The sequence below is a fragment of the Mytilus galloprovincialis genome, chromosome 4, assembly GCF_965363235.1.
Source record: "Mytilus galloprovincialis chromosome 4, xbMytGall1.hap1.1, whole genome shotgun sequence".
Taxonomy (NCBI): domain Eukaryota; kingdom Metazoa; phylum Mollusca; class Bivalvia; order Mytilida; family Mytilidae; genus Mytilus; species Mytilus galloprovincialis.
Window position 1 is genome coordinate 31,295,649 of NC_134841.1, and position 12,732 is coordinate 31,308,380.

General features: G+C 30.8%; 1 protein-coding gene across 1 annotated transcript; it reads right to left on the minus strand.

The window, feature by feature from the left end:
* Positions 1 to 326: 326 nt before the first annotated feature.
* Positions 327 to 11,970, minus strand: LOC143071880 (acetylserotonin O-methyltransferase-like). The gene is made up of 7 exons (XM_076246520.1): positions 11,781 to 11,970; positions 7,315 to 7,486; positions 6,688 to 6,828; positions 2,440 to 2,886; positions 1,759 to 1,899; positions 1,306 to 1,428; positions 327 to 690 (listed from the first exon to the last, which is right to left on the minus strand). The coding sequence occupies exons 1-7, from the start codon at positions 11,871 to 11,873 to the stop codon at positions 467 to 469; spliced, it is 1,341 nt and encodes a 446-aa protein (XP_076102635.1). The 5' UTR covers positions 11,874 to 11,970; the 3' UTR covers positions 327 to 466.
* Between the last annotated feature and the right edge of the window lie 762 nt (positions 11,971 to 12,732).

Sequence of the window (12,732 nt, forward strand, 5' to 3'; positions counted from 1 at the left end):
TATTCTAAAATAATAGTAAGGTCATAAGTGACATTCATGTATCTATCTGTAAACGTGTCCAACCCCATATCCCAATATCATCACAAAATTTAAATAATTTTGAAAGGGTTTGAGGAATTTTAATCATTTTTGAAATTTTATGTGCCGATTAATAGTATTTATTGTACCCACTCATTTCCAATAGACACCCTACATACACACATAAAACGAGTTTACCAAAAGAATATACTGACATTCTTTTTCAAAGTAAAGTGTCACTTTGTTTAAATATTTGATAACAGAGTAAATTCGTTGTCCAAATATACTTCAGAGTTACTATTAAATCAACATTTGAATGTTACATACTTCCAAGAACAGACTTATGTAAAATGACCTATTAGATGACCATTTAAAACCATAGTACAACAAACAGGCCTCTTGAGTCTATTGAAAATACAACATAACGCCAAGTGGATGGAGAGAGAATTTAAAACGGTTTCTTGACTAAGATTGCGTCACAGTAGTTGTACCCGTCAATATACCGGAATTGCACATTTGTGAAGCCATGCTTGGCAAAGAGTTTTTGATATTCTGATGCATTGCGTTCTTTTCCTTTCGACATTAAAGCCAGAATTAAGTCATTGGTCGCACAAATTTCTGGGCTGGATTTGTCGTCACTTAAAACTTTCTCTAAAACCAACAGACTGCCACCTGAAATAAAAGAAATAAGAAGGTTATATAAAAAAAGAAGATGTTGTATGAGTCAATGAGACAACTCTTTACAAAAGACCAAATGACACGAAATTATCAACTCTAGGTCAACATACAGAATTAAAAAATGAACAAAGCATAGTCAGCTATTAAAGGCCTCGAAATGTCACAAATGAGATAACTATTACTAATTTGGGTTCGTGTTGTTTATTCTTTAGTTTTCTATGTTGTGTCATGTGTACTATTGTTTGTCTGTTTGTCCTTTTCATTTTAGCCATGGCGTTGTCAGTTTATTTTCGATTTATGAGTTTTACTGCCCCTCTTTTATGTATGTTCTTTTATAGCACTGTTCTTTCATAATTCCAATAAATATTGAGGTATTTATTTTAAAATTTAAATATCTATGTTGACCTATTTAGTTGTAACAATCAACGATCTAAACTAAAACTTTAGACAGAAAAAAGTTCTATCTAACTTACTGACACATCTTTTTTTTTCACTTAAAAAATGTATCATCTTGAATCATTAAATTTGTTAATTGGGTCCAAATATGACCCTATGTTTGACAGTCTTTTATAAAGAGATCTAAGAATATTTCATCATCATCATGTATACCTGGTGGTAACTTAGCGAATACTTTGTTAAGAAGTTGATCCACACGAAGCTCATCCCAGGCATGCAAAACATGTCCCAGTATATATAAATCGCCTGAAGGTATGTCGTCTTCAAAGAAGTCTCCTATTTGAAAAAAAAGAAATATACAGCATAAAATATTTAGATATACATAAGATAAAAAAATGCAAGCAGATTCAATAAACATTAACCTTGAAGAAGATGTTACATCCGAGTTTTCAAATCTGAAGTCTTATAAGCTCTTTAAAAAAAAAAGGTTTTGATTTTAAAATATTTTGGCCTCGAGCATCACTGAAGAGATATTAATTGTCGAAATGTGCACCTGATGCAGATAGCAGTTACTTTGTACCATAAGTGTTATTATAGCCTTGATGATATTGTAGTTGAAGTTTACATAAACTGTCGATTTCAAACAAAATCGAATAAATAACTAACCTGCTTTGTACTGAAGTGTTCCGTCTGAATTGTTCGGGAACATTTTCTGTGCGAGCTGTACAACTGGAGGCAAGTCAAACATCGTTACTTTCATGTTGGTGTATGTGTTGGATAGTTCGATTGAGATTCTGCCGGATCCACCTTTAACATAAATATTGAATATCAATGAACAGAAACGCATGGTTGTAGCTTAACCGGCATTATCAAAAGAAGATGTAGGGATTGGGTAGACCTTAGTCCAGGGAGAAAACTCTTTAAATCAGTAATGTTTTTGTAAAGTCAAGTTTCATCACTGTTTTTAAGCATTTATCTGAAACAGATTTGAAAAAAATCTTTGTAACATAGAAGCTTGGAATATATTTATGAAAATGACACAAACGTCCTGATTGTAAGAGTTATTTCCCTTAACCAAGGTCTTCCTCTTTGTGATATGAATGAGGATGTTGAGATTTTTCAGATGTACCATCAAATGTAATGATGCTTGCTATTTTTTTGGGCCCGTTATTTAAAACAGTTCTTACTATATTTCTTCACAAACTTCACAAGGTATCATGCATCATTATTGCATGATCAGATAAATTTGTCAGTTATCAAAATTTTCAGCCTATTTGGGAAATAACCCATAAATATTATCAGATAATTTTCGCACAGAAAAAAAATTCTTTGAATTATAATACATACCACCAAGATCAACTGCTTCTCGATGAGGACTGAGATCAAAAGCGCGCACAACAGCACTGGCGCACGAACAAGAGAATGCATCTGTAGACATAATAAATTTAGATAACATGTCACATGGTGGATTGTCCATGTTATTTGGTTTAGGCATCATCGATGACATCATAGAAGTTGACATCATTGACATTTTCATTGCCATCATGCCATTAGGCATGGGTGGCATTTTGTTCATATTCATTCCATTCGGCATCGGTGGCATTTTATTACTTTTTGACACATTTGTTTTGGTTGGACTGCATGTTGGTGATATTTTGTCCTCAATCTTGATTGTTTTCATTTTCATTTCAGTAATGTTCTTTTCATTTTTTATGTCTGTTAGATTCACACCATTCTTATTCATGCCATTTTTCATGGCTGCTATATTTCTGTTGATGTCGAACTTAGGTAATCCTGGAATTAAAAGAAATCTGTTTATTTCACTTCTTACTCAACATTTATTTTTGAAATGTGCCAGTCTTCATTAAAAGTAAAAGTAAGAATAAAAGTTAATAGTAAAATGTAACCTTCTTGACCTTAACTTTAACGGGTGAAGGTTTCGAGAAGAAATCGGTGGTGTTAAGCACCAAATCATTGACAGTCAATGCCGCTCTATCTGATTTTGGAAGACAAACTTTTGAACAGTGCCATTTCCCCTGTTAGACAGAATAGAACGCTCATAAAAAAACAGATACCCCCCCCCCTCCAAAAAAAACAAAAAAAAAAAAACAACAAAAAACAAACAAACCAACCAAAACAAAACAAAACAAAACAAAACAAAACAAAACAAAACAAAAAAACAACCAAAACAAAACCAAACAAAACAAAACAAAACGAAACAAAAGATAAGATGTATCAATACGATAAACAGTCATAGACAAGTGTCATATCAAATGTCGAGCTCCGATACGAAAAGAATCAAGAAAACTAGTAAAGAAATTTTACCCAGACAATCAACACAAAAACACCAAATTGACTTAACACATTACATATGTCCAAAGACAATGAGTTTGCCCGACTTGGAATAGGCGAATGGACATTTTGTTGGGTTATTCTAGTGTTTTTTTGATATTTCTACCTTCCGCCTTCAAATATCAATCCGCGGGAAACAAAGGCTACATAGAGGTATATAAAATAAAAAATAGTATAGGAAGACCTATGCACTCTAAAGATACCGGTACAACAAATAGCACAAACGCAAAAACTCCCGCCCTTAATTTACAATCTTGTCATTAAGCCGTCAAAAGTAATTAAACTGGACTTGTATAGAAAACAGAGATAGTTTTGTCCTATTTTCTGAAATCGATGAAACTATAAAATATATAACTATTCTGATTAGTTAGTAGATACAAAATAACTTGATGTTTATCTATTTCCGTTAATTGTCATGTGAATTAAAATAAAAATTACATATGTTCGATATGAATGAAAGTCTACAATAATTGTTTATAATACATTGAACATGTGCTGTAAATGTAAAGCAAAACAACGTGTAACTCAAAGGTTTTATTTAGAAAAAAACAATGTCCTTGAAGAATATTGGAAATGTTCATTCAATCAAAGAAAGTGTAACATATGAATTATTAAACTTTTTCTATCATATTTTGATGTAGGAGGTGATGTACTTTTTAGTAGTGAGTCATTTCATTTTTATCAATGAAACATCATGTCATTCAAGTTGTTTCACGCGACAGCTGTGACTGTCAGTGGCAAAGGAAAGAAAAAGTAACTTTACATGAAAGACCAAATTATATTTCATTGATGACATCTTATATTCTTTGAAACACATTTATATTTTATGAAGTAATTCTTAAAATCAATACCTTTAAGCTATATCAGTTCATTTTGAAATGAGTACTTGCTTTTTATATACACCTACACACGTTTTCCCATATAAACAACAATTATGCTAAGGTGAAAATAATAACAATAATAAAGAATATACTTAAAAACTAATGTATATCTCAAATTCAAATCTGCATATTCAACTTCAGGCACACTTGAACTTGTGACGACCTCAACAGAAATTGAAACCGGTCACTGTAGTTATAATAGTTGTAATACATGTACGATTTTATTCAAATAAAAATATTAAAACTATGTATTTAACATTTCCCAAATATTTTAGTATTTTTTTATTTTCCTCTTTATTTTCATAAGCTATTTTCATATTTTTGGACACATTTCCTTAATCGTAGCATAATATGAAACTACTTACAAGTACCAACCTTGAAAATAATTGCACGAATTCCTATCAGTCCCAATTTTAAAAGTCAAGGTTATGTTGGACAATTGAAAAATAACAAAGTAATGTCAAATCATGAATTATAACTATCAATATCATACGACTGATTGCGTTACTATAAAAAAAAATAAGATAAAAAAACAACATATTTTGTTAACATAACCTAGAATAACATAGCAGTGGTCGTTGTACAAAAGGACATTGACACTATCTTTGTTGCACAAATGTCGTGCACTGCTCATAATTTTTTCAGATCCATATGAAAATGTGTCAATTTTTGGAACGATCACGGTTATTCCCCTTTGACATAGACCTCTACCTTTCAACGTAAGAAAATGAAACACGTGTGGTGAACCTTAGCTAATACAAATACTGCTTAAAATCTAAACATTTTTATTGCGTCCCAGTCGTTTCCAAAATGATATTGTTGTCTTTCCAATTCACTGACCATGTTATATAGGCCCTATACATTTATATGGCTTTCTATGTGGTAATTGTACGGCGAACTTAAGTTGCTGGCCATTGGTCACTGTTGGAAAGTTGTTTCATTGGCAATAATACCACATCTTCTTATTTTTAAATGTGTGTACAAGGTTTTAAGTTGATGTCATCACATCTTCATTGAGAACTACATGAAACAATATTTGAACCTTCCTTTATTCAAAACTATACTCCAAACCTAGACGGATGAACTAACGGACGTACAAACGATAAATTTAGTACCACTATCCCTTAAATATTGTAGTCAGGACATAAAGATGGAGAAAAAAAACCAAATCGCATAGTACTTAAAACAGAAAAGAAAAAAACGTGCCACAATTTTATGTCGAATAGAATCATAATTTAAAGACCAAAAAATTATATACCAAATATACAAATAAAGTAACTGATTACAGATAGAATAAATAAATCAACAAATACAAATACCAACATTGGATATACATGTATATTGATAACTTTTGTTTTATTTTGTAAATGCTTTATGATTGTGATTCGAACAGATGAAGAACAAATGACTAGGTCACGAAACATCTCTCTAACCTGGTTATGATATTCGGAGAACTTTGCAGAATATAATTAGAAACAAACAAGCATACTTGACATAATATACATGACTTGTAATTACTGATAAATAGCAACGAAGTAGCTTTTTATGTTTTACAACGTACAGAAAAGTGACAAGAGGATTTTGTATAAAGTGTGCATATGCACTTCAGATCTTGCTCTCAACATTAGTATAATCATTGACTGATGTAAATGCTGTAGAGATTATTTTCAACAAATCTCTCTCTCTCGTAACAATAAGAATTAGTCTAAATTAGCAGTTTTAACATTTTATTCAACAACAGCAGGTTTTCTATGTAAAAGTTTATAAAAGATGATTCATGACCTACTTTTTTGTTCGTCATCTGTTGGAGAAATTAAGAACACTGAACCTAAATGAGATTCTATAATTAAAGAGTGTTCAATAAAAAAAAAAGTATGGAATGTCTTTCCCCTAAAGTATTCATTATAGAAAAACACATTTGTTGTATTTTTCTGATAATTTCAAAATTGAAAGAAAAAGATCAAATGTGAAGACCATATATAGAAAAAATAGCAAAGGCTTATTCTAAGTAGCAGTAAGAAAAAAACAAAATTTTGTTTTCTGTTGGAAAAAAAATACCTCTCAGACCAAAGAACCTGTCCAAGCATAACATTTTTCACTGCAGTGCTAAATGGAATCAACCTGTTAAATAGCCGTCAGAAGCTGCTTGGTACAAAAAGAGGGAAGAAAGATACCGGAGAAACATTCAAACTTATAGATTGAAAATAAACTGACAACAGCTAAGAAAGAAAAAAAACAAAGACAAACAGACAAATAATAGTACAAAAGACACAACATAGAAAACTAAAGACCAAGCAACATGGACTCCACCAAAACTAGGGGTAACTTTAGGTGATGTTCAAGCTATGTAACTATTACTTACCATTTTTCAACAGTTCGGGGAGATTTTCTGTTAGGGGTAAACACATCTTATCGCTCATCATGATTAAACCAATCATTGTTGGTTTCTTAGATCGTGTTAGGTACTTGGATGTACTGGGTGAATTTTTGTAAGTATTTGATCCTGAAATAAAATTGTATTTTCGTCAAAATTAAGATATTTATATTTATCTACAAATATTTTGAACCAAAGTCAAAACACATTACAATTTAACAAGAGGAAGTCACGACTTAGCAGTTAAATGTTTAAATATGTTTAGTTTGTTTTTCAAATTTGCAAGACAAAACGTTTTATCTGAAATCAAGATTCATCATGAAATATTAAAGTTATATCTTGATCAAAGACTCATCACTAGAAATATAAAAAAAAAATGGGCAAAATTTTCTGTAGAGTATTAAGGTTCAACATTTGATCGCTTAAGATTAATGGAATTATGGGAGGATATTAAAATTAACTATTAACTTATATCAGTAACATCATTGACGTAGTTTAAATGTTCATGTTTTTAGAATAGCATGGTCACGATAAAGTTATTTTCAACATCACCTGTTCTACAGTTTTAATCATCCCTCCGGAAATAGCTAATTGTTTACAGGCACATATGCTTACCCTTTTTGTTTTGTTCGACAATGATTAACCGGTAACTAACTAATGTATTCATCAGTCTTTCCAAAATCTCCAGGTCGTATCCAAACTTCTTTGATAGCAGTTCCAGTGATGCAGGTTCTCCGACGCTTTCTATGGCATCAAAGAAACCGGATTCTACACATTGAACCATAATCTGTAAATTAAACATGTATCATATGATATTTCAGGATGAAATTGAACAAACTTCGTTTGTCAATTATTCAAATTTCATAAATGAGCTAATGGTCAGTAGCTTTGATAAAGAACTCCAGCTAAATATCTTTTGCAGCGTTTTGGTTCAATATAAAACACCAATGAATGTTTTTAATCTGTCTTTCCTCGGGCTGTAAATCGTAGGGCAATTGCCTATGTAGTTATTATTAAATGTATGACTGATGCTAAAATGATTAACAGATAAAAGAAGATGTGGTATGAGTGCCAATGAGACAACTCTCAATCCAAGGTCACAAAAACAAAAGTTTTTGTACTCTTTCCCATTATGCTGGATTCCACAACAACTCATCACTGCTTGCAAAAGCCAAAACTTTCAAAAAATGGTTATACTTTCTACACAATCATCAACATTTGTTTAAAGCTTAATATCTACTTTTCAACTATAAGCACGCGTATCAACAGATAGAAATGAATAGTCAATCCCCTAAAAAAAATCTTCATGCCCCTCCGCCCTACCTCCTATCAAATGGTCTTCCCCTAATGAAATGAATAAACAAACAAAAAACATCTTAATTTTTAGCATTTTGTCTTATTCGTTTTCACTTATAAATTATGGAGGTTAAACAAACCAATAATCAAACCTACATTTTTCAAATTTTGAACTTTTTACCGATAGCGTGAAGTTATTCCGGTGACAGTTATCACATATATGTGTGTCAAATCTTGAAGTTTTATTTATGGATACTTTCTTTAATTTGTTTTAAAATAAGATTAGTCCTGATTATGTAATAAATGAAAAATTTAAACACCGTTTCAAGTATAAAACTGTTAAACTTTCTTGACATTCCAACCGTCTAGCTATCACCTTTCTGAACTTCAAAAGTTGGAATATGTTCAAATTATGTATTCCAGTGCTTACAAGTAAAAACGGGACAAGTTCGGTACAAACGACACCACCAAACTTATCTGATTACCAAGAACCGGGGGGTCTTGGATCTCATGGTAGCAGGGCTATAAGCACAAGTGAAGTCATGATATATGTCAACGTTAAATAAGGAAGTCACAGACAAATTCTTCTTTAAATACTTCAGATATATATTTTAGTTTATGTCAATATTTTAAATACTGCACTTTAACACGCAACTCTCATAAATGATATGAGTGGTTACAAATAACGGATTTGTACCAAAGCCTTATTTTCAAATGTACCAATGTGGGACGTCTCTCTTGTTACGTTTCTAGGAATTTTACTTCTCAAATTGCAATGTCTTTTCAAATAAGCTACAAAAGGTAACATTTAAAAAAAACTTGTTAAAAAGCAGTAAAGAGATATTCTTCTTACCATAGTATCGGTAAATGAAGTATTCTTTATAAAAAAAAATCCAGATAGGCACTTGGAGGTAAACATTTTCGGGTGGTATGTAACTAGGAATTTTTGAAGGTACGAAACGTTGACTTTTTTTTAGTAAAAGCTAAGAAGCCTTAACACTAAACTTGTGTTGTTGGATCGCTATTTGTTTATTTGATTATGAAATTACAGAAATAATTGTTTCTTCTCTTCTCTTCTCTTCTCTTGTTTTCTTTTATTATGGATCCGAAAGGAATGTTTCTCGTACGTTCTGTTATATATGAAATCCTATGAAAATGATCATCCTTAATAACATCCACGGAAGATACTTTGATAGTTGGATCAATTGATTGTTGGTTGTTTAACGTCCAGTGGCAAATATTTCATGCAGGTTCAGGACGATTTTGATAGTTGTATGCGGTTGGTCAAAATCAGAAATACATTTATACATACACAATCTCCAAAAATGACCCAAAATCATACATTTGTCTTGATTATATACATTATAATACCATTTTGACAGGATAAAGCCAAGTTCATTACTAAATTATTTTAAAACTTTATTTCATATGTACATTATATACATTCTTTTGGATTCTGTAAAAGAGACATAAGAAACCAACGCCCAAATATGGATGTATTTGAATTCTATTTGTTACGAAGTTTCTTTGTTTAAAGCAATATACTTTTGTCACACATTCTTATTGTTGAATACCTGTCCATGAACTAAATTAAGCTTTTGTAATTAAAATTGAATCACTGTGTTCACGCGTGATCCGTACATGGAAGAGGTTTTACATTATTGCACATATTTGTGCAGTGGTATTTGTTTGAGTTGTTGAATCCGGTTTTTGTAAGATTGTCGATATATTTAATTTTCATTTGATGTTTGGTACAATTGTTTGGTTTGATCTCTTGTTTCCGCGACCCAGCTTGCCCTTAAACTGAAACCAAGACACGTTAGAATATCAAAATAAACAGAGAGTAATATGATTCCAGTACGTTTTATAGATAATAGTCTCTGTATTATTTGTTAATTCCTACCCTCTTATCATTTTGGTCCGACTTCCTTTGGGATATGCTTCTACTTTTTCTGACAGTTACTGAGTTAGAAATTTAATACGCTTTGATTATTACTGAAAATTAAGCTCTAAATATGCTTTTATTATTTCTGATATTTTAGCCTATGACGTGCTTTCATTAATTTCTTACAATCTAAATTAAAAGTTTTCTTTTTATTACATCGGACAAGTTTGGAAAAGTCTTTAAGCTATCTGCATGTTAGCTTAGAATGCGCTTTCATTGTTCATATAATTTTATGTTATATTATTTATGAACAATTTAAAATTTGTATGTTTGAATATTTTTTCTCTGTCACTTTCACTGCTTAATGCATATCATTTAATATACAACTATACCCAAAACTTGAAATTTTGCTGCTCGGAAATTTTAAAATATTTAGAAAATAATGAAATGTCAACATTTTTTCATCTCGTTGATAAATCTTAACATGGATATCAATATAACTTGCACCTTCAAAGAAAGAGAATCGAATACAATAGACATATGCATATTTGTCATTATAATTATATAACCTATAAATGTACAAAGAAAGAAATCTATACAATTGTAATTCAGTTCATTGACTGATTCAGAACAGCATATTGCATGTCCCACGCCTTTCATTACAAAGGTTTCAAATTATAAAATTAACTTGAGTTCAGTGAATACACAACAATGAAAAATTATTGAGGAAAGACGCTCGCGGCAAGTCAGACTTGACTAAGTCACCATCAGACTTAGGTTTGTGTTGTTAGGTCTGACTAAGTCATCAATGATGTTATATTTGTCCCAAATGCTAATATGAATAGAAGTAAAGTATTTTTGTACTTGAATTGATATTTTCACAGTTTAATTTTCAAAATACCTGTTTTTTTATTATTTTGCAGTGTTGATTCAAGTATTGTAGAAGAACATTTCATATTTCTGCTGATCAATCATATTTTGTTCAAGGCTAAGAAAATAGGTACATTTAGTTCATGGACAGTAGTTTGGAAAGAAAACACCGTGGCCTTGAAGAATGTTATTGTCCAGTTTAGTGAACAAGTGTTTACCCGTATCTAATGTAAATAAATAGCCACTTGTTTTTCAATCCTGTCCTAAAGCGCCGATCTAAAGTATTTAATCTTTATTACACATTCTGCTACTGATTCAATATATCAGCGATGTAACAAAATATTTAACTTACACTGTCACTGCCAATGAGCCCAAATACTTTCAAAACCCCTCAAATGTTGGGACATTCAAAATTATACGTTTTGGAAGCAGTTTCTTATGCAAGATTGCTGTTATATTCCAAATGGAATAAATTTGAAGAAAAAATGTCTTGGTGATAAGAACAAAACTATTGATAAATCAGTTTTAAAAACCTTAATGGCATGCTGGATTCCCTTTGACTGTTGTCCCATTTTTTTATTTGATTTGTTCATACGACTTCAAAACTTTGGGGTCATATTTATTTTTTATGAAACCACTCTATTGAACAATTATCCATTTCAAAACATATTAACAGTATGCTATCGTCCTGTTGATTTCGATTTTGAAATATTTCTCATTACCACAATGTACTTTACATTTATATACCAGTAGAGGACGGTCTATATATAATAAGGTATACTCATTCACAATAATAGTATGACGACACAAGATTTACGTAACAAGAATTTGACAGTTACTGTGTTAACATTATTTATAACACGAGCTTGCATATGTAGATCAAGTATAATGTAAAAACAACTGTTGTTACATTATTATCACTTTTTCTTTCACAAAATAAATCTAATAAAATAAACTTGAAAAACAAAAACAAAAAAATATACAAGTAATATTGCCTTGAGAAAAGTTTTTACTATAAAGCTTTGCTTACCTTATATTTTGTTGCACCGTTGACAATTTGTAATATTTCGTCTGCCAAAGGATCAGATCGAAGCTCAGTACCGTTCATTTGGATGTCTGTCATTTTCTCAATCTGATTTTCCTTCAGATCTTTCAAATGTACGTGAATACTATCCTCACCGGCCGGCTTATAGTGTCTGACAGCTCGGAATCAGCTGATCGGGGATTTATATTCAAGAAACCAGGTCAAACATTATCCATATATGGCAGAAACTCCCACCCTTTACCTATTTAAACGCCAATCAGAAAATGATATAGAATTCATTCAAAACAATGCACAAATAAACATACATTAACTTGTATATGTTCACCGATTTAATATATATGTATATTACACTATAATTTGTATCTATATCTCATTGATCGATATCCAGACTCACGTGTTAAATACACACTATTATCACAAAAAGAATGTTCGTAGCCCTACTTAAACAACTACTAAAAATATAATATTTAAATCGCATATTAGTACGATACCAGTGTTGTTGATTGCAAATTTATAATATATACGGAAGAAAATAAGACACGTTTGATTTGACAGTTGTAAGACAACAAACTTTTTCTAAATATTATTCATGTTTTTTTTAACTATGAAGTTGGTTATCCAATTATAAATAATTTTCAGTTAACATATTTATCAATATAATAAAATTGGATGTTCTCGTAATTTAAAAATAATCAATTTCCTCATAGAAATTAATAGACGGAATTATAGTAATGATAAATATGAAACTAAAAATACTAATACTAACCAGATAAATTTAAAACGTTATGCATGAAATATGAAATATTCACCACTGGACATCAAACAAACAGCAACACTCAATCAATCAATCACTCAATCAATCGTATAAACTATTTCTTTAGATTTGAATCAACAACAAGAATCTTTATCAATATAACATTTTTTTTAAACTTGCACA

Bases quoted from the DNA above. Each gene is read 5' to 3' on its own strand.
- LOC143071880 (XM_076246520.1), bottom strand. From the start codon at position 11,873: ATGACAGACATCCAAATGAACGGTACTGAGCTTCGATCTGATCCTTTG. The intron at 2,887-6,687 runs GTAAGTAATAGT...TTTTAATTCCAG, and splicing joins CCCCGAACTGTTGAAAAATG to GATTACCTAAGTTCGACATC. The intron at 691-1,305 runs GTATACATGATG...CTTTTATTTCAG, and splicing joins ATTCGCTAAGTTACCACCAG to GTGGCAGTCTGTTGGTTTTA.